The 23673-nt window shown below is 43.0% G+C and overlaps 1 protein-coding gene across 5 annotated transcripts in view; it reads right to left on the bottom strand.

Moving 5' to 3' along the window:
• Positions 1-23673, bottom strand: part of TANGO2 (transport and golgi organization 2 homolog) — a 243668-nt gene that overhangs the window by 152331 nt on the left and 67664 nt on the right. For all 5 annotated transcript variants that reach the window (XM_077461701.1, XM_077461703.1, XM_077461702.1 and 2 more), the window contains exon 2: positions 6998-7115. In XM_077461701.1, the coding sequence (XP_077317827.1) occupies positions 6998-7053 (56 nt within the window). In that variant the 5' untranslated portion in view covers positions 7054-7115. The remainder of the gene's footprint in view (positions 1-6997; positions 7116-23673) is intronic.

Genomic DNA, 23673 nt, shown 5'->3' with positions numbered 1-23673 from the left:
TCTTTCTCCATCACATAGACTGACCCAGATTTTTTTGGTTTGATGTGATCTCTACTTTTGTGGCTTTGTATTGTATCAATGTTTTCATATAAAATAATAAAAAGGATTTGATAAAAAAAAAAAAAAAAAAAAAAGTCCACCATAAGGCTTCCCCTCTGTGCCTTGCCGTTGGTAAGGAGATAATAAAGCTGCAAACTGGTTGCCTTCAAGGCTAATAAGAGGGAAAATTCTATTAACTCTGCACAAACAATGAGAGGAGGCAGAGACTGAAGAGATCCAGGGGGCACTTTGTAGGGAGGCAGTACAGACACCAAAAAGGAGTTGTAAGGAGTGGAGAGATGGCTTTCAAGCATTCTTGCTACATACCCCGTGTACTGAGCAAAAATTGCTCTTCTCCAGCCACACACAAAAGGATTAAAAGTGGATGTAAACCCTCACATATACCCAGTGAAATGAACAGCCTCAGATGATACACAGGGATGAAACAAATATCCCTACATAAAAGTTTTACATGTATATCTGCTGTATACTTTACTGCTTAGAAAATTCAGATCATGTTAGGAGATTTTCTCTTCCTGGTTACCACTGCAGTGAAGTCTGGGCATACAGCCCAGACAGCCAATTGGAAGAAAGGCACACACCCCCTCTCCTCATAGGTAAAGACTCTCAGAGGTGTTCTGAGACATGGCAAGCCGCCTGCTAATCTATTTATAGCTCCCTCCCCCAACACAAAATTCAGCCTGCTTTTATCTCATGTGTTGGAGAACGTCAGGATTTATCAGGCTGACAACAGAAGAATGGAGCAGGAGAAAGACACGGGACACAGTGCTTTTAAGATAAGAAAACTCTGCAGATATATTTGCCCAGCTGAAATTTCATGAAATCGGGTTTACATCCACTTTAAGCCCTTGGTTCTCTGTGACTCAGTTATGACTAAGGCCCCTTTGACACAGCTGGTTTCACACATCTGTCCCGGAATCACAGCTAATCACTCTGTGTGCGACTATGTGCGATCAGCAGTGGCCACTGTCAGCCCTTCATTTCTTTAAATGGGCTGAGCAGCCAATGCTAATCACACGGTCATTCCTGCAGCAAGAATCCGCAGATTCTTGCTACAGGGATCCGGAAATTACAAGTTACTCACTAGGGGGAGAACCTCTGGGGGAATCTAGGATGGAAAAAGGACCTGGGGGTCATAGTAGATTACAGGCTCAGCAATGGCATGCAATGCCAAGCTTCTAAAAGCAAAGCCAACAGAATATTGGCATACATTACAAAGGGGATTCACTTCAGAGATAAAAATGATAATTCCCCCCACTCTTAAAGACTCTGGCCCAGCCGCATCTTGAGTTAGCCATCCAGTTCTGGGCACCTGTCCTCAAGAAGGATGTGCTGGACCTGGAGTTGGTCCAGAGAAGGGAAGCAAAGGTAATAAAAGGGACTGGAGGATGTCAGCTACGGGGAAAGACTGCAAGCATTGAACTTATTCTCTCTGGAGAGGGGACGCTTGAGAAGGGATATGATATGAATGTACAAATACCGTACTGGTGACCCTAGCATAGGGGAAAAAAAAAATAGTCAGTGAAAGGGAAATTAAAAAGACACGCAGCCAGTCACTTAAACTGGAAGAAAAGCGGTTTAACCTTAAATTGCGTAGAGGGTTCTTTACTGTTAGAGTGGTAAGGATGTGGAATTATCTTCCACCAGCAGTGGTATCAGCAGGGAGCGTCGATAGTTTAACCAATTCAGGACCGGAAGATTTTACCCCCTCAATGACCAGAGCATTTTTTGTGATTCGGCACTGCGTCGCTTTAACTGACAATTGCGCGGTCATGCAACGTTATACCCAAACAAAATTGACGTCCTTTTTTTTTCCACACAAATAGATATTTCTTTTGGTGGCATTTGATCACCTGATCCCCTCTGCGATTTTTATTTTTTGCGCTATAAACAAAAAAAAAAAAAAAAAACGACATACACACAATAAAAAAAAAAAAAAATAAAAAAAAAAAAATATATAAATATATTATATTATATTATATTATATTATAATATAATATAATATATATATATATATATATATATATATATATATATATATATATATATATATATATATATATATATCTCTATCTCTCTCTCTCTCTTACTATAATAAATATCCCCCAAAAAAATATATAAAAAAAACTAAAATTTCTTTCTCAGTTTAGGCCGATATTTATTCTTCTACATATTATAGCAATAAGTGTATATTAATTGTTTTGCATAAAAGTTATAGCGTCTACAAAATAGGGGATAGATTTATAGCATTTTTATTATTATTTTTATTTTTTATTAGTATTGGTGGTTTAGTATTGGGGCAACACTCAGGGGGTTTATTCGCAATCAATGCTCACTGCAAGGTTGTTTTCCTGTTGAGACCAATTGTGTATAATGTTATAGTGTTATATCTCCATTTACATTTCCGTATATATTTATTCACAGAGTTCATTATCGGACACGCGGTTAGGGGCACTAACCACGTAACGGGGACAAATATTCAAATTTCTTCAAATGCTGAGAAAATGTATGATGATCCCAAAGTACAATCAACATTTTTCTAAGCCTTCTTGCTTTTCTAAAATACTAAGAGTTTATATTATGCAGACATATCACTTTTTTGTTTTTTAGTAGAGTTCTTTTTTAAAGTTTAGCATCCGTGTCCAGAAGACATGAAATCCCTCATCTCTGCCAGCCACACAGTATTTGCTAACAATAATTCACAAAACTTTTTAGATGAAGCATACATTTTCATTAGAAAAATAAAAATGTGAAATGAGTACTGCACATATCCTTGAATTTCTTGGAAGCACTTGAGTTTATATATTGATGGATAACACACTATCACGATGGTACACAGATGTCTCCTAGAAGAAGTGCTGCGAGTCAGCTACCCTTAAGGCTCCTGCTGTGCACACATTGTCTGGCCATCTGTTTGGACAGATTCATCAGCTCACCATTACCTTGGTCCCATTGTACATTACGAGTTGTCCCAGTTCCGAAGCTTTAGAAGAGACCTCTGTCATTAATCATTTGCCCTAAAAAGCTATGCAGGAGATCCAACTGAGACATACACCTGACTGAAATGTTGTGCATGAAAAGACACAGTGAGGCAGGACATACAGAGATGTAGGCAAAGCCTGTTCCCACAAGCAGTCTATCATTTCATATTTTTTGTATTCTCTAGCACACCAGCAGAAAGCAAGTAATGCCCTGTACACACGGTTGGACTTTCCGATGGAAAATGTGTGATCGGATCGTGTTGTCGGAAAATCAAAATCGCGTGTGTGGGCTCCATCGACTTTTTCCGTCGGAATTTCCGACACACAAAGTTTGAGAGCTGGATCTAAAATTTTCCGACAACAAAATCCGATTGTTTAAATTTCAATCGTGTGTAGACAATTCCGATGGACAAAGTGCCATGCATTATTATGAGACAAAAACGCTTGGCTACTGGCCCGATTATTGTCCCGTCGTACGTGTTCCATGTCACCGCATTCAGAATGATCAGATTTTCCGACAACTTTGTGCGACCGTGTGCATGCTAGATAAGTTTGGGCCAAAATCTGTCGGAAAAAAATCCAACGGATTTTGTCGTCGGAAAGTCCAACCGTGTGTACAGGGCATTAGCGTGCCTGGTGTAGCTTTAGGGAAACCAGTAGAAAAAAAAAAATAAAGAATACTGTAGGACACCTAAATAGGAGTTTACATGTATTATTTTATATTTATACAGCTCACACATTTTGGGGCAATTTACCCTTGTGTGGTGCGGTAAGGCATTTATGTTAGGTTACATTAAGGCAGCCCACTGAATCTATTAGGCTGTCAAACCACCAAAAATCAGACCTCCGTATATCTATGGAGGCACAGCATTGTCGTCCTTGGACTGTTTCGCATACTAGCCCATTATATGACACTTACCTGCAAACAAATCCATCGCTGTCCCCTGGGCAGGCCACATCCATCTTTGCCCCTCTTCCTTCCAGGGGCTGAGGACTCTGGCTCTGTGACTGGCCTGAGCTGCGTGACGTCACTCCCGCGAATGCGCGTGGGAGCCGTCCGTCACAGCACACGCTGGGGGATAAAATGGCACAGTGGTCCATTTCTTCACAGCACATGCGCCGATGATGACATAGGCACACTACAAGTGAAATATCTCCTAAACGGCAGACATTTAGGAGATATTTCCACTACCTATAGGTAAGCCTTATTCTAAGCTTACCTATAGGTAGAAGTCACACAACAGGGTTTACAACCACTTTCAGCACATTGCTCAGTTCAACAAGTACATGCATTCTTAGTAATCTAGACAAGTTACTGCCACGATTTTGTGGCTTCACATAACTAGCACAATGTACTAGAATTAGGAGCTGATTATTATTGTATTTTTTCTTACACATTTACTACTTTCTTGACAGACTAGCTAATCAGTTTAAAATATGTTACAGTACTTTTTTAACGAACGTACAGTATACAGAGTTATCTGGTATCTTGTCAGAAATAAATGGCTACCCACACATTTGCAAATAATCGGCAGATCTTCTTTCTCCACCTTTAAGACTAGTCATATTTGGACAGATGTGTGGTAGTAGGGGGGGCGCTATAAATCTAGTAACAATCTAGCTACAACAATATATTAAAAAATGTATAGTGCTAATCAATTCATATGATATTCATAACATATGTGCTTACAAAAATTAACAGGAAAGTGAATATTTCATCAAAACAAAAAGTCCATATATTAGTTTTGATACAACTAGTTTGTCTCCACCACAGTCAGCCATTAAAAAACAGATAAAATAACAGGACCAGCGTAAAACCGTTAAATAAAAAAAATGATTAAAAAAAAATCCGAAGTCAAATGGCCGCTTACATGAGTTGGTGTCTTAGCCTGGCATTGAGGATTATAGCATAAATCACCAGGCAAACGGATGATGCAGCCGTTCAGCTTCCGCTTGTGGGACCGGCGTGCATTCCACAGCCGTAGCGTTTTAAAACCAAAAGTGTCTGGAAATGACGTGACCGGGATGCGCATTGATGTACGGTTCATTTTACAAAGTCATCAGGAAGTGTCCCGGGCACTAGGTAGCGTATGTTTTATACCCCTAATGCTAAAACATGATTGGTGGAGCTAGTTATCTAAGGGGAAAGCTGTCATTAGCCCATGCAGATAATACTAAGTGACTAACAAAGATATAGCAGGAACGGAACAGCTACAATCTATCAGGTGGTTTTTAAAACAACACACACACTAATAGATATATATCTCCTTCATTTAATAACAAATATAGGTTTAAAAATGACCATTTAAACTAAGGTGAACCTGGCAATATGACAACCCCCCTATATGTATAAGACACCTATGTTTAATGTATACATAAAGTCTTCTAATTAGTCATTGGTTAGAGAGCAATTTAGATCTACTTCTATATTCATACCAGCAGGCTGTAAAGTGTCCAATTTATATAGCCATTTTGTTTCATTTTGGGAGACTGCTCATTTAAGATTAGTCCCTCTCCAATGTTTTTTTAACTCTATCTATTCTATAAAAGTTAAGCAGTGTTGGGTCCCTATTGTGAAATTGCCTAAAGTGGTTTGACACACTGTTTAGGGAACCCATTTTTAAATGTTGGCTATATGTTTATCTTAGTACGTAATTTACATGTGGTTCTACCCACATGTATAGGACATAGACATTCTTGCACATATGTGACATATTCAGAGTCAATAGTAATTAGTGATTTTATTTTAAAAGACAAGGTTTGTAACTACCGACTGGACACTATAAATTTTTATTTTTGTTCTTTTAGAGATTTTTACATGCCTTGTACTTAACGCAATAATAAAAACCTTTCCTGCCTAAAAAAGTGAAGACTGTTTTGGGGGAGATCCAGAATATTGGGGGCAAATTTATTTCTTAATCCCAGAGTCCTCTTATATATAACATGTGATTTAGTAGGTAGAATTTTCTTTAAATCTTTGTATTTCATGAGGATAGGCCAGTGCTTTTTCTGACATTTATTCAAATGCCCTAGGAAAATAATGAAAAACCTTGTTAAGGATGGCTGACTGGATGTTAAAATCCTCTATGCTATCAAAGTTGCTCCTGATCCTCATGCATTGACCTTTTGGGATTGCTGTGAGCTATTTTGGATGGTGGCAACTTTGAATGGGCACATTTCTGTCAGTGTCCTTAAAAAAATGTATTGGTGGTAATTTTATTGTTTATTTTTGTTAGTTATAGGTCAAGATAATTTATGGTCACCCTATCCCATGTGGCTGAAAATTTTAAACCATATATATTGGCATTCATGGCACCCAAGAATGATTCTAGACCTAGTCTCTAATCTCTCAAGTAAAGGCCACTTTACTGTGCTTCAGACTTTATGGGGCGGGACTGTGCCCAGTGGGAGTAAACAATGCCCGATCTTTGGTATTTTAGGGGAGAAATAGTTGGTGTTGGGAGGAGTAGTTATGTTGTCAGTGGCAGGAATTATGCCCCATCATTAGTATCAGATGCAATAATTATGCCTCAAGGATAAAAGGCAAGTAAAGGGCCGTATCTGGTCCAAGTTTGGAGACCACTGCTCTATAAGGTGCTGTGTTTGTGCTAGATAAATGACTCACTTACACAAAATGTACTTGTGCCAAGAAAGACTACAGTATGTTGACCTTTTCATTTTTAAATCCAAGTTATCTTGTCAATCCTGCAAATATTTGAGTCACTGAAATGGGTCAAGTATGCAAGAATTTCTCAATTGTGTGGCTACCTACCCATTCTAGGTCAGTAAATTGGAAACTACATAGAAGCCTTGGTAAGTAGAATTTTTATAAGATAAGCATTGGAAACCTAATTGTTTCTCTGAGTACAAGTATTCTTTATCCATTGTGCAGTGTTATGCTTCACCCAGACTTGTTAATTCAACAGAAGAGCTGTATATAATGAAAAAGTAATTACCTATATGCATTCTTGGAGACGGGGCGTGGATCAAATTTGAAGAAGATGATGCACATGAGGTCGCAAAAAGTGTCAATACATGGACAATGTGTTATTTCATGGATGACTCTTTAGTTGCCTGTAGATAAAAAGTGAACAATAAGTACATATAAATAATCAAAGAAATGTTTTTACACTTTGTTGTGTTCCAGCAAACACTGCCTTTATTGAAGTGTAATTTTTTTCAATTGTTCCCATTGGCGACACTCAATGTTAAAAGCTAAAAAGGACACCGAAGGCATATTTGTATAAAATGAGCAGCATTCATCTGGATCACACAAAAAACATTCTTGCAGCTTAAATGTCACTTAAATGGAAATTTAATATGTGGCTTTTCCAAAGGTCCCTTTCACACTGAGGCGGTGGGTGCGTTGGCGAGAAACACTGGAAGGTAAATAATGAGAAATCCCCCCCAGAAACAGAAGTTTTGATATTTTGCCATCATAGTGAAAACTAGTGCTTTAACATCTCTATGATTAATCAATAACTTGTTTTGCAGCAGCAGTAAAGACTTTGCCGTTTACTGGAAATCTGGAGCATCCCCAAGCCTTTAATATCAGCTAAGAAAAACAGGCACCACAAGCTGCCATCATGAAAAATAATGTATTCTGAAACTGTATGCAGCTAGCATATGTAATGATCATATTCAGTATAGGAATTCATTTTTTGTTTCACATGCCTTTATTTACATTTCCCTCCATATTAACATGTTAACCAAGCTATCCAGCACAATGGGTCTGAACAACCTAGAACATTCCCAAGGACGTTTGTGCAGTTGCAAAAACAGAAGATTTAAAAAGGAACACTACATACAAAATATAATGTATTCTAATAACCAAATGAGGTTAATACCTGTAATGATTATATTCTAGATACTAAATCGCTTTTTTCATTTCACATACCTTTATTTATTTTTACATATTTATATTTACATGCAAGCCAAGTTGTCCAGCAAAAGTGACAGTTACATGGTTTGGAGAAATCATGCAACACTGTAGATCAAAATCCTTTTTATTTGGACATCCCAAAACTAGAAGAACCAGAATGCTGGGTAGACTCATTTTACCCACTTCACGTGCGCTTAGTCAACTTACTCAACACTAATTGGGTGCTTACATTGGTCACCTTTTGTTCACATGGTTTTCAACTCCTTAAAAAAATAAAAATAAAAAAATAAAATCATGCACAGTGTGGTGTACATTTTCAGCCTCAGTGGTGAGAACATTAATTTACCATTCCAGCCATGCCAATCCCAATGGCCGAAAATCCGAAACCCGGAAGACAGGGTAAAGATGCAGACGAAAGAGTAGAGGAAGCCAAGTTTTGTTCCGCTTTAAGGACTTATGTTCACAAATGTTAACGTTGAAAGCTGGCTGTTGCATATGATTACAATCCTCAAACACAAAAGTTGTGCCTGATCTGCTGCTTAGCCTGCTATGCAAATGCATCTCAAACAGAAAACGCTGCCTTCAGACAAATTTAAGGCTAAGCATGTAAAACACAGCCACAGAACTGTCATCCACTGTTTATTGAGGTACACATAAACTGATCTGCCATTAAGGTGTTTAAAATGCATGTTAAAAGACAGGTAAACAACCCCTGCACATAATCCATAGTTTCTGGAGTTGAGTTTTAAATAATTTGTTGCTTATTTAACCACTTGCCGACCGCCACACACACACACACATATACGTCGGCAGAAGGCACAGGCAGGCAAATGGGTGTACCTGTACGTCCCTTTGAATTTGCTGCCTATGGCGCTGCTGGATCGTGCCCGCGGGTCCGGTGAACTCCTATTTTGTAGACGCTATAACTTTTTTTTTTATTTCTTGCTTTTTTATGTTTATAGCGCAAAAAATAAAAACCACTGAGGTGATCAAATACCACCCAAAGGAAACTATTTGTGGGAAAAAAAAGGACGTCACTTTTGTTTGGGTACAATGTTGCACGTCTGCGTAATTGTCAGCTAAAGTGACGCAGTACAGAATCGCAAAAATGCTCTGTCAGGAAGGGGGTAAATCCTTCTGAAGTGGTTAAAACGTCCATTTAAATGTACATGTTCATCTAAGACTGTCCACTGGGTGACACATTTGCAGAACAAACATGTTGATGCTAGTAAAAGATTTTGCTCATAGTCCCACTTTAAAACAATGGGAATACATGGTGACCCCTCGAAGTCACATGCCAACAGGTCAAATATACATAGATATTATGGAGGATTCACTTTGGGGGGGGGGGGGGGTTGGAGGAATAACGAAATACCTGGAAAATCCAGCCCATTCAAGTTTTTGCTTCCAGAAGTGCCATTTAGGCCTGGCTCACACTAGTGCAATGTGTTTAAGGAGATTTGAGGTGCGATTGTGTAGTTCAACTTGTGAGTGATTTTGACACAAGTTTACTCCTGTGCAATATTGATGCAATTTTTCATCCCTAGTATTCAAGGTGCTACTGCTGTGGCTGCTTTGCCTGGAAGGAGAGTTGTGGGTTAAAAAAAAAACATGAAACTGCTTTCCAAATCACATCAGAATCGCATACACATGTGATTTTTGTGCAATTCCATCAAATTTTATAGGGCAAAAAATCAGGCTAGAGTCGCACTAAAGTAGCACAGGAACCTTTTCCAAAGTCACTCTGTGCTGAGTCACATTGATGTGAATGGGCACCATTGAAAATAATGTTATTCCCACGGTCATGCAATTCTGAGCAACTATTTGCATTAGAAACCGCACTAGTGTGAACCAGGCCTTCAGGCATATCTAGGAAGGTTGGGGAGCACATCAGACATGTGCTCACCGCTTCATCTAACTGGCTGCATTAACCACTTTCAGACCGGACCATTTTGCTGGTAAATGACCAGAGGTCTTTTTACAATTTGGCACTGCGCTGCTTTAACTGGTAATTGCGCGGTCTTGCAATGTTGTACCCAAACAAAATTTGCGTCCTTTTCTTCCCACAAATAGAGCTTTCTTTTGATGGTATTTGATTGCCTCTGCGATTTTTATTTTTTGCGATATAAACGTAAAAAGACCGCAAATTTTGAAAAAAAATTATATTTTCTACTTTTTGTTATTAGAAAAATCCAACAAACTCAATTTTAGTCATACATTTAGGCCAAAATGTATTCAGCCACATGTCTTTGGTAAAAAAAAAAAAAGTCAATAACTGTATATTTATTGGTTTGCGCAAAAGTTGTCACATCTACAAACTAAGGTACGATTTCTGGAATTTACGCAGCTTTTAGTTTACGACTGCCTATCTCATTTCTTGAGGTGCTAAAATGGCAGGGCAGTACAAAACCCCCCCAAATGACCCCATTTTGGAAAGTAGACCCCCTAAGGAAATTGATAAGTGGCATGTTGAGCCCATTGAATATTTTATTTTTTTGCCTCAAGCGATTGAATAATGACAAAAAAAATTTTTTTTACACCAAGTTGTCACTAAATGATATATTGCTCACACATGCTATGGGCATATGTGAAATGACACCCCAAAATAAATTCTGCTGCTTCTCCTGAGTACGGGGATACCACATATGTGGGACTTTTTGGGAGCCTAGCCGCGTACGGGGCCCCGAAAACCAAGCACCGCCTTCAGGCTTTCTAAGGGCGTACATTTTTGATTTCACTTCTCACTACCTATTACAGTTTTGAAGGCCATAAAATGCCAAGATGGCACAAACCCCCCCCAAATGACCCCTTTTTGGAAAGTAGACACCCCTAAATTTAGGGGTACACTAGTGAGACTAGGTAATAAATGGCGGGTGCCCTGAAACTATAAAAAAATAACTAACCAACCAGCGTCACCTGTAACAGTTATATGGTGATCACTGGTGAAAGGGTTAACTAGGGGGCAATCAGGGGGCTTTATGCGGTAGTATATGGGGGTCCCTGGCGCTATAAAAAGCTGCGGCGAACCCAAATACCTACCTGCCTAACTAGCGTCACCTGTGACACTAATACAGCGATCAGAAAAACGATCGCTTATTAGGCTGGGTTCACACTGGAGCGATGCAGGAACGCCACGAATCCGCGGCGGGTTCCCGCATTGCATGCCTCCCGGCGGCAGTTCACACTGCCCTATGCAAACTGCTGGGAGTGTCAGTGAAATGTTAATGACACCCCCAGATCAGTTCGCATATCGCAGTGCGATCTGCAAACTCGGATCGCATGGTGTGAACACCCATGCGATCCGATTCTGCTGCGGACCAAAAAAAGGGTCCCGTGCGAGTTTGCGGCGGGTGCGGCGCGAATTCAGCCATACTATCTGTATGGCTGAACTCGAATCGCACAGAGATCGGATGTGATTTGCACTGCAGTGCGGTGCGAATCACATCCGTTCTCATAAACCGCTGCAATGTGAACCCAGCCTTAGTGACACTGGCGACGGGGGGTGATCACGGGGTTAAACCTTTATTGGAGGGGTTAGGGGGGTACATTAGAACTAAAGGGGGCTAACCCTAACTGCCCTAACAGTTATTACAGTCACAAATGACACCAATGCAAAAAAAAAAAAAAAATGCAATTGGTGTCACTGTGACTGGGGGGGCAGGGGTAATTGGGGGGTAAAGGGGGGGGTGTGAGTGTGCCTGGCATGTTCTACTGTGAAGTGTCGTGTTGGTGCAACTCACCGATCCTCTCTCCTCGGTGCCGGAACGAAAAATACCGACACGGAGGAGAGATTACATCACTTCCTCCCCTGTGTTTACATTACAGGAGAGGAAGTGATGCAATGCTTCACTCCCATTCGTCAGGAGCGATCGCGAGGGGGTGGCCATGAATGAATGGCCGCCCCCTCAACCCGGATCGCTCCTGCACGGATACCGACCGCCGCTGGCACCGGGGGGGGGGGGGGGCCCGATCGGATGTGTAAATATTCAATAAAACTTTTTTTTAAAGAATATTCTTCTTGCTCTAATACAGCGTGGAAAATAATTATTTAATCCCCCTGCAGATTTAGTAAATTTGTCCACTTACAAAGAAATAAAGGGTCTAGAATTGTTATAGGTGTATTTTAAAGCGGTAGTAAACCCACGAATTTTTTTTATTTGATTTTTTTGCCACCTGCAAAGGAAAAGGCATAATGAGCTAGTATGCACCGCATACTAGCTCATTATGAAATACTTATCTTAGAACGAGGCCCCAACATCTGGCCCGATCCACGCCGAGGGAGCTGACATGCTCCCTCAGCGTTTCTTCTGGGTATCGCGGCTCCGGCGCTGTGAGTGGCCAGAGCCGCGATATCGTCACTCCCACGCATGCGCGTGGGAGATTTCATCCCGGCCGGGTCCGGCGACTGCCGGGCTTTCAGCCGAGAATCCCATTGTGCGCATGCGCCGCTGCAGTCAGTGGCGCATACCGAGGGGAATATTTCCTAAACCATACAGGTATAGATTTTTTTTTTACCTACAGGTAAGCCTTATTATAGGCTTTCCTGTAGGTAAAAGTAAAAAAAAAGAGTATACAACCACTTTAAATGATAGACACAGAATATCAACCAAAAATCCAGAAAAACAAACACAAACAAATGCTATAAATAAAAGTGATTGTAAAGCTTTGTTTGTTTTTTTTTTCTTTTAAGTAACAAACCTATGAGACTTACCTCCACTGTGCAGCTCGCTTTGCATAGAGTGGCCCCGATCCTCGATTTCTGGGGTCCCCCGGTGGCTTTCGTGGCTCCTCCCCACATCAGATAACTCCTTAGGAGAAGCGCTCTCCCAGGGGTTACCTTGCAGGAGCGCTACCGGGTCCAGCATTTGCATCCATAGACACGAATGCCGGACTCAGCCCTGCTATCTAGCCAATCAAGAGCCGAGACCCTGTGGAGAGAGAGACAGCGTGTCACCGCTGTGTGAGTTCCAGGGCTCAGGTAAGTAAAAACGGGGGGGGGGGGGGGGGGTGTGGAGACTGCCAGAAGTTTTTTCACCTTACAAGGGTTTACAACTCCTTTAACCACTTAAGGACCGCCTCACGCTGATATACGTCGGCAGAATGGCATGGCTGGGCAAAATCACGTACCTGTACGTTCCCAGCCGTGGGTCGGCACGCTCCCGACACGGTCCTGAGCTCCGTGACCATGGCCACGGGACCCAATCGCCGCTGGTGTCCCGCGAACGGGTCATAGAGCTGAAGAACGAGGAGAGGTCTGTGTAAACAAACCTCTCCCCGTGCTTCCTACTGTGGCTGTCACTGATCATCTGTTCCCCGATATAGGGAAAGACGATCAGTGATGTCACATGCCAGGCCACGCCCCCTTACAATAAAAAAAAAAAAAAAAAAACACATAACGTCATACATAACCCCTACACTGCCCCTTAGTGGTTAACTCCTTCACTGCCAGTGTCATTTACACAGGAATCGGTGCATTTAAATAGCACTGATTGCTGTATAAATGACAATGGTCCCAAAAAAATGTGTCAAAAATGTCCGATGTGTCCGCCATAATGTCGCAGTCACAATAAAAAAACAAAAACAACAATCGCTGATCGCCGCCATTACTAGTAAAAAAAAAAAATAAAAAATAAAAATTATTAATAAAAATGCTATAAAACTATCCCCCATTTTGTAAACGCTATAACTTTTGTGCAAACTAGTGATGCACCGAAATTTCGGCCGCCGAAACATATCGGCCGAAAATGCCCTTTTCGGCAATTTGCCGAAAGAGAAAAACGGCCGATAATGGAGCCGAAAATGGGGCGTGGCCTGGGTGGGGACGGGGCTCCGCCCCCGGTGACGCCCATCATAGCGCAGGAGAGCCACCTCCGCCGCCTTTTTGATAACAGCGCCGGGAACATCACAGCTTTCATTTCAATTGCTGTGTGTTCCCGGCCGTGCGCCGTCACACGCAGCCCCTCCCCCTTGTCCGGGCACTTAGACAGATCATCCGCAGGATTGGACGGATGATCTGTCTATCAAAGTGCCCGGACAAGGGGGAGGGGCTGCGTGTGACAGCGCACGGCCGGGAACACACAGCAATTGAAATGAAAGCTGTGATGTTCCCGGCGCTGTTATCAAACAGGCGGCGGAGGCGGCTCTCTTCCCTGCACACAGTGCACAGGCTGGCTGCAAAATGGGACACAGGCTGCAATGGGGCGCACTGGCTGCAATGGGGCGCAATGGGGCGCAATGGGGCGCAATGGGGGGATGCCTCCTGTACCGCGTCCCCAGTCTCTGACCATCTCCTGTACCGCGTCCCCAGTCTCTGACCATCTCCTGTACCGCGTCCCCAGTCTCTGACCATCTCCTGTACCGCGTCCCCAGTCTCTGACCATCTCCTGTACCGCGTCCCCAGTCTCTGACCATCTCCTGTACCGCGTCCCCAGTCTCTGACCATCTCCTGTACCGCGTCCCCAGTCTCTGACCATCTCCTGTACCGCGTCCCCAGTCTCTGACCATCTCCTGTACCGCGTCCCCAGTCTCTGACCATCTCCTGTACCGCGTCCCCAGTCTCTGACCATCTCCTGTACCGCGTCCCCAGTCTCTGACCATCTCCTGTACCGCGTCCCCAGTCTCTGACCATCTCCTGTACCGCGTCCCCAGTCTCTGACCATCTCCTGTACCGCGTCCCCAGTCTCTGACCATCTCCTGTACCGCGTCCCCAGTCTCTGACCATCTCCTGTACCGCGTCCCCAGTCTCTGACCATCTCCTGTACCGCGTCCCCAGTCTCTGACCATCTCCTGTACCGCGTCCCCAGTCTCTGACCATCTCCTGTACCGCGTCCCCAGACTCTGACCATCTCCTGTACCGCGTCCCCAGACTCTGACCATCTCCTGTACCGCGTCCCCAGACTCTGACCATCTCCTGTACCGCGTCCCCAGACTCTGACCATCTCCTGTACCGCGTCCCCAGTCTCTGACCATCTCCTGTACCGCGTCCCCAGACTCTGACCATCTCCTGTACCGCGTCCCCAGACTCTGACCATCTCCTGTACCGCGTCCCCAGACTCTGACCATCTCCTGTACCGCGTCCCCAGACTCTGACCATCTCCTGTACCGCGTCCCCAGACTCTGACCATCTCCTGTACCGCGTCCCCAGACTCTGACCATCTCCTGTACCGCGTCCCCAGACTCTGACCATCTCCTGTACCGCGTCCCCAGACTCTGACCATCTCCTGTACCGCGTCCCCAGACTCTGACCATCTCCTGTACCGCGTCCCCAGACTCTGACCATCTCCTGTACCGCGTCCCCAGACTCTGACCATCTCCTGTACCGCGTCCCCAGACTCTGACCATCTCCTGTACCGCGTCCCCAGACTCTGACCATCTCCTGTACCGCGTCCCCAGACTCTGACCACCTCCTTTACCATGTCCCCAGTCTCTGACCACCTCCTTTACCATGTCCCCAGTCTCTGACCACCTCCTGTATAAAAATATTTTTTTAAAACAGTCATTTTCGGTATCAGTGCTGTTGTTTCGGTATCGGTTTCGGTTTTCGGCCTAGTGTATTTTTCATTTTCGGTATCGGTTTCGGCACCAAAAAACCCATTCGGTGCATCCCTAGTGCAAACCAATCAATAATCGCTAATTGATCTTTTTACCAAAAATATGTAGAAGAATACGTATCGGCCTAAACTGAGGAAAAAAAATTTTTTTGATATATTTTTGGGGGATATTATAGCAAAAATTTAAAAATATTGAATTATTTTCAAAATTGTCACTCCATTTTTGTTTATAGCGCAAAAAATAACCGCAGAGGTGATCAAATACCACCAAAAGAAAGCTCTATTTGTGGGAAAAAAAGGACGCCAATTTTTTTTGGGAGCCATGTCGCACAACCGCGCAATTGTCAGTTAAAGCGACGCAGTGCCGAATCGCAAAAAGGAGCCTGGTCCTTTGGCTGCAAATTGGTCCGGGGCTTAAATGGTTAAAGTGGCGTTCCACAGGAAAAAAAAAAAAAATCATTAAAATACATAAATAAAAAACATTTGGAAAAAAAAATATATATATTTAACTCGCCTCTAAATGCCTGTTGGTAGGGGGTCCCTCTTAGTCTGCCTCCTTCAGTGCCTGGACTGGTGACATCACTTCCCCTCGGCGCAGGAAGGGCTCAGCTCTGCCCCCTCCCTCCTGTCAGTCATCTGGGACACGTGAACAGTCCCAGATGACTGCGTGGCCAATCACGCACGTGGTGCCGCTCGCGCAGTGGGTGCCCGGCTGTGAAGCCACAGCTGGGTGCCCACAGTTTAGAATGCCGGCACCTCAAAGCAGAAGGGGGGAACAAGCGGGTCCAGTGATCCCCTGCATCACTGGACCCTGGGACAGGTAAGTGTCCGATTATTAAACGTCAGCAGCTGCAGTATTTGTAGCTGCTGACTTTTTTTTTTTTTTTTTTTTTTTTTTAGGGGGAACTCTTCTTTAAGTTTCAGTTCAGTGAGTAAAATAAGTATGTGATCCCAAGCAAAGCATGTCAAAACATGACTCAGTACTTGGTGGAGAAACCATTGTTGGCAAGCCCAAAGGCAAGACGCTTTTTGTAGTTGGTTACCAGGTTTACAGGAGGGATTTTGGTCCACTCTTTACAGATCTTATCTAAATCTGTAAGGTTTCTTGGCAAATCGAAGTTTCAGCTCCCTCCATACATTTTCTATAGGATTAAGGTCTGGAGACTGGTTAGGCCACTCCATGACTTTAAAGCGGAGGTCCACCCTAAAATGGACCTTCCGCTCATCGGATTCCTCCCCCCCTCCGGCGCCACAATTGGCACCTTTCAGGGGGGAGGGGGGTGCAGTTACCTGGATAATCCAGGTAACTGCACCCACTTCCGGGCTAGCTCTCTGCGGAAAGGGGCGTACATTACGCCCCTTTCCGCAAGTGCCCGCCCCCTTCCGCAAGTGCCCCGCTGCCTGCTGGGAAACACACAGATCCCAGAGGCAGCGGGGACCGTCCTCATTGCGCAGCGCGGCTCGCGCATGCGCAGTAGGGAACCGGGAAATGAAGCCGAAAGGCTCCATTTCCTGATTCCCATACCCAAGATGGCGGCGGCAGCACTCGAGTGTCGATCTAGAGATCGGCTTCGGGTGCCGACATCGCGGGCGCGCTGGACAGGTAAGTGTCACTATTTTAAAAGTCAGCAGCTGCAGTGTTTGTAGCTGCTGACTTTAAAAAAAAAAAAAAAAAAAAAAAAAAACGCGGAGTCCCGGCGGACTCCCGCTTTAATGTGCTTCTTCTTGAGCCATCTCTTTTGTTGCCTTGGCGGTATGTTTTTGGTCATTGTCATGCTGGAAGACCTATCTAAAGTGAATTCTGGCTGAGGGAAAAAGGTTCTCATCTAAGATTTTACAATACATGGCCCCGTAGATCGGCCATGCAACAATGTTTATAAGGAAAAGGCTTTTGCACAGCCATCACTATATGGACTTTAAATTGTCACCATTTATTTTTAATGAATTGTATTATTTGATGAAGTATTGACAGCAGCGGCTAAACTATATTGCCATTTATTACCTACGTGCGAGTGCTTTACATCATCATTTCTTGTACACACATTTGTTTGCGCGTTTTCAAGCTTGAGCATTTTAGTTTTATACAATATAAAGCTAGCTACTAGGAAAAGGAGATGGATGTTAAGTGTGGAATGAACGTTTTTAGGCATGTTTCAGGTACTTCCATTGAAGTCTATTCGGGGGGGGGGGGGAGAATAAAGTGTGATCACGGTTCTATACTTTTTGGAGCGCTGAACACCACCACCACCACCACCACCACCACTTTGCTTACAATTGAACAGGCACAAAAAAGAACATGGAAACCTTATTGCTGAGTGTTGAAATACTTAAGGAACTTGCCCAGATGAGAATGGGCGCTACCTTACTGCCAGTCCTCTAATGTAAGCAAACACCGGGTGTTTCTAAGCTGTTAAGCAGACCATACACAAGTAGAATTTTATTCAAAAATTTTTCTTTCAAGAACATTTATTTAATTTTCTAATAGTGGGGTCAAATTGGTGTTCATTTTCAAGTGTATTGATAAGAAAATTTGAATTTTTCTTGAATTACTTTATTTATAACTGTATAAGTAGCCATGGGCTCGTTTACACCAAAACTGAGGGCAGGAGCCTTGGGCTACTCCCTTCATTAGTCAAACTTCTGTAATGAGGCAGTGGGGGCGTGGCTTACCAGCGATGTCTGCGTCTATGGCCACACACAGCCCGGCTCAGGACCCAACAGCAGCATGCACCTGACTTGCTACAGGAGGCACCCGACAGAGGGAGGAGCTGACAGAGCCAGTGGGGACTGTGAGAACAGGAGGAAAGCGGCCTTTCTGTGCAATATTGTTGCACAGAGCAAGTAAAAATGAACCCCTTTTTTTATTTAAAAAAAAAAAAAAAATTGCCTTTAGTACCACTTTAAAATGAATAGGATGCATAGCACTGTAATATGCATTGTTGCACATGTGTTACTGCAACACAAGCAGGTATTAACCACTTTCATACCGGACAATTATGCTTGCTTAAGACCAGACCACTTTTTGCAATTCGGCACTGCGTCGCTTTAACTGACAATTGCACGGTCGTGCGACGTGGCTCCCAAACAAAAATCGACATATTTTTTTTCCCACAAATAGAGCTTTCTTTTGGTGGTATTTGATCACCCCTGCGGTTTTTATTTTTTGCCCTATAAACAAAAATAGAGCGACAATTTTGAAAAAAAAAAAAAAAAAAAAAAAAAAAAAAAAAGCATTATTTTTAACTTTTTGTTATAATAAATATCCCCCAAAAATATATTTAAAAAAAACATTTTTTCCCTCAGTTTAGGCCGAAAAAAACAAAAACAAAAAAAAAAAAGAAATCGCAATAAGCGATTATTGATTGGTTTGCACAAAAGTTACAGCGTTTACAAAATAGGGGATAGTTTTATGGCATTTTTATGAATCATTTTTTTACTAGTAATGGCAGAGATCAGCGTTTTTTATTGTGACTGCGACATTATGGCGGACACAGCGGACATTTTTGACATATTTTTGGGACCATTGTCATTTATACAGCAATCAGTGCTATACAAATGCACTGATTCCTGTGTAAATTACACTGGCAGTGAAGGGGTTAACCAGGGGGTGGCAGCTTAGGGGTTAAGTGTTCCTAGGGGCATGTTACTAACTGTGGGGGCTGGGCTTTGGAGCAGAGATCAGTATTCACTAACACAATCACATGGAGCAGAGATCAGTGTCACTTGTTGCTAGGCAGAATGGGGAGATGCGGTTTATAACGGCATCTCCCCGTTCGACGATCACGGGTATCCCCTCAACGATCGAGTCCGTGGGACCCGTGACCGGACTCACAGGGGTCCCGACCGGCACGCGAGCATGCCGCCGGTGACGCGCATGCGATGGCAGGGCGGCATATAGAAATGGACGTACCTGTACACCAATATGCCTGCCCATGCCTTTCTGCCGACGTACATCGGTGTGCGCCAGTCGGGAATTGGTTAATGGTCCCCTAAAACTGAACTTTAAGCAGATATGAATGACAAAAATTGATGCAGCTCTGTAATCATTAAATCTATTTGTTTAAATGCAAGCAGGGTAAGTGCCTGAATTTGACATGATATGAGTATCTAGCAATCCCTGTACAACAGGGCTGGAAGGGGAGAAGAAGAAGCAGAACAAGGAGCTAATCAGTTCATGTGCTAACAAGAAACATGCTGATAGGATGAGAAATCAGTCACAGAAAGGATGAGCTCATCACTGTGCCGCTTCTCCTTTCACTGTCCAGTCACAGGCTGGGGTGGGTCCAAGCCAGAGGAAGTGGGTTGAGTGGTTCTGCCACCAGATGTTGACTGGAAACATCTAGTGGCAGAAAAAATACTGCAGAGAAATCTCTTGACTGAGATAAATTATGCAGTGAAAGCTGGTTTTGTTATACTATCTTTAATGGACTATTGTTACATTTTGTCGTTGTTTTTGAGTTCTGATTGAAAGTGTATATAAAGCCAAAACGTTTTTCTTAGTTTTGGATAGAGAAGGGAAAGGTTAAAAACCTGTCATTGTCTAACTGGGGACTTTTCCAATCACTTCCTGTCCCAGAGATGCAACAGGAAGTGAGAGGAATCTCTCCGAAGTGAGGGAAATCCACCTCTTATACATACCGGTGAATTCTGAATTTCTGAATAGGTGTTCACCTCCCCTTTCTCCTAACTTGTTTTGGTGACAAAGGTTATCAGAACTGATACGGAGTGAATCTCCTTAGTGGCAACACAAACAGCTATACAAATTTTACAGAGGGTCTAACCTTCCTGCTCCATTTACAACTTTTGCCTTAAAGGGGTTGTAAACCCTCGAGGTTTTACCGTTCTGTAGTGCAGCAGCCTCCCAGAGCCCCCCACATTTTTCTTACCTGAACCTGATCGTTCCATCAACGGGCGTGAGCACAGAAGCTCCAGCTGTGTCTCGGGTCCTCATTAGATAGATTAATAGCAGCGCAGCCATTGGCTCCTGCTGCTGTCAATCAAATCCAGTGACATGGAAGCCGGGGGCGGGGCCGAGTCCTGCTGCCTGTGTCAATGGACGCAGCAGCAGGACTTGTGAGCGCACCCACAGGGGTGTCCCCATGGAATGCAGGTCTCCGAGAGGGCACTCGATGCCTGGGGGATCCCAGAAGAGGAGGATCGGGGCCACAAAACACTTGTACAGAAGGAGGCAAGTATAACATGTTGGTTTTATTTATTTTAAATAGCAAACCTTTACAACCCCTTTAACAAACATGTTAAGATAAACTATGACCTATGCCGTGTGAAATATGTAGTCAGGACTTCTGCCCCGTATATGTATTCCAGCTCAGTGACTCAAGATGTATTGAACCGAGAAGACTATCATGGCAGACAATCAGCATTGAGAAACAGAGGTCAGAGATGGATGAGAAGTCAACAATAAAAGGATAAAATTTACACAACAAAGAATTTTGCTATGAAGCAGAAAAAAAAAAAAAAAAAAAATGAACATTTATGCTGTAAATTAAACTAAGCAAGCAGTAAAAGAAAATTGACAGTATAGTATAGTGTAGTATAGTATAGTGAGGAAAAGGGTGAAAAGAAAAATTAAATAGAAAACCAATATTTAAACCACGGGAACTCATTAAAATCTAATAATAGGGCACTCCGTATAGAGGAGAGCGATATTCAAATTATACACACCAAACGACGTTCAATTTCCAGCCACAATACGCTTCGTTGTAATCAGGAATTGATTAAATAACAACCTTGGCTAAGTAATTATGATCCCACATGGAAAGAGTCGCTTGTTCTCATTTCTGAGGTCTTTTCACTCCAGGTAATGTGGAAACACCGTACGGGAGGAAACAGGGCAAGGACGAGGCTCCTGTAGAAGTCCATAAAGTATTGACACCAGCATAAGCTGGCGTGGAATAAAGGCTACTTTCACGATTGGTTTGCACCAAAACTGCCTGTAAAACGCCTATGCATTGAAGGAGGTGCGTTTTTTGAAGGGCATGACTCAAACGCTTAGCGAGTTAGTTTTTGAGGTGGTTCCTATTAATTTCAATGGGGAGGAATGTTTTTGGTGCAGTTTCTTTAACTCTCCAAAAATGCGGCAAGCAGGATTTTTTACACCACAGCAGAAGTGCAATGCCCCCGTGTGTAAACATACATTGAAATTTAAAGCAAAGCATTTTTCTTGAGCTTTTCAGGCGCTTTTAACCACTTCAGCTCCGGAAGATACCGGGACATTTTTTGCGATTGGGCACTTAGTCGCTTTTGCTGACAATTGCGTGGCCATACGACGTTGCACCCAAATTGTTTCCCACAAATAGAGCTTTCTTTTGGTGGTATTTGATCACCTCTGTGTTTTTTTTTTTTGTTTTTTTTTTTTGCGCTATAAACATTTAAAAAAAAAAAAAAAAGGGGAGGAGAGACAATTTTGAAAAAAAAAAAAAAAAAAAAAACTAATATTTTGTACTTTTTGCTTTAATAAATATTCCCTTTTGTTTTTTTAAAAAGCATTATTTTTCTCAGTTTAAGCCGATATGTATTTTTTTTACCAAAAAATATGTAGAAGAATACACAAATCGCAATAAGCGTATATCGATTGGTTTCCGCAAAAGTTATAGCATCTACAAAATAGGGGATAGATTTATAAAAATTGTATTATTTTTTTCTTTTTTTTTTTTTACACTAGTAATGGCGCAATCTGCGATTTTTATCATGACTGCAACATTATGGCGGACACATCGGACAATTCTGACCATTAGCATTTATACAGCTATCAGTGCTATAAAAATGCATTGATTACTGTAAAAATGTCACTGGCAGGGAGGGGGTAACACTAGGGGGTGATCAAGGGGTTAACTGTGTTCCCTGGGAGGTGATTCTAATTGAAGGGGGAGGGGACCGACTAGAGGAAGTGATGCATTGTGGTTTCTAGTTAATAGGAACACACAATCTGTCATTCCTCTCAAAACAATACACGGATTTGTGTGTTTAAACACACACTTCCGTGTTATGTCTCCCCTGCTCATGATCACTCATGGCCGGCAGTCATCGCGACCGTCGGCCATAAGCATCGGCTCCCCCGCTCTGCAGCAGGCGCACGCACACCTGCTATCCCGGTCCCGCGAGCCGACGTATAGCTACGACGCAGTATAATGATGGCGGCTTGTCGGCAAGCTGGTAATAACACAAAAGCACTTCAAAAACTCCTCGGTGTGAAAGCAGCCAAAGTGTCATCTTTACAGGCCTTAATTACCCTGGCATCAAACATCTTCATATGAGCTATAAGAGCTTATGCGTTTTTTTTATTCAGCCAATAGAGAAAAATATCATCTGTTTTATCATTTGATGCTGTGTTTTTCAGTTGCTTTTTTTTTTTTTTTTTTTTTTTTTTACTTTTTGTTCAAGGGGTTAAGGGTTAGGGTTTAGGCTGGGTTCACATATGAGCACACCGCGGCTCACAGCAGGAGTCCGATGCATCCTCATTCACCGTTTCAGGTCTGATTTCAGCCTGAATTCGGACCTGAAATAGACAGGGCTCCTGTGCAAATCACACCGGAGCTGCTGCAGAGATATGTGAACCGGCTCCGCGAATGGGGTGCGGGGCATTTAAATCCAATTCGCACTAGTGAGAACCCAGCCTTAAGGTTAGAGATTAATTTATTTACTTCTTATTTATGTATTTTGTTAGGTTAGTAGGGGTTAAAGTGATTTTTATTTTATTTTTTCCCTAAAAAAAAACAAACGATGGTTTACAAACATGCCTATACTTACCTACTCTGTGCAATGGTTTTGCACAGAGCAGCCCAAATTCTCTTATTCTTCGGTCCCCCAGGTCCCCCTCTTCATCAGGTGGCCCCACAGAAATCCGCTTCCCCTGGGGGCACCCGCGCAGGCTCCCTACTGAGTCCCGTTGCTGCGTCCATTGACACATACAGTAGCTGCGCCCCCCATGTCACTGAATTTGATTGACAGCAGCAGGAGCCAATGGCTCCTGCTGCTATGAATCTGTCCAACGAGGAGAGAGACAATGGCTGGAGCCGCTGCTCTCATGCACATCGCTGGATCGGATGGGTTCAGGTAAGAAAAAAGGGGGGAGTCTGGAGAGAGCTGCAGCACGGAAGGTTTTTCACCTTAATGCATTAATGTGAAAAACCTTGAGGCTTTACAACCACTTTAATATTGGGGTGAGGGGTTAAAATTAGTG

The sequence above is a fragment of the Lithobates pipiens genome, unplaced genomic scaffold (assembly GCF_037356315.1).
Source record: "Lithobates pipiens isolate NorthernLeopardFrog02 unplaced genomic scaffold, aLitPip1_a1.2 Scaffold_3, whole genome shotgun sequence".
NCBI lineage: Eukaryota > Metazoa > Chordata > Amphibia > Anura > Ranidae > Lithobates > Lithobates pipiens.
The sequence above is the reverse complement of the archived record's forward strand: the minus strand, read 5'-3'. Positions and strand labels throughout refer to the sequence as shown.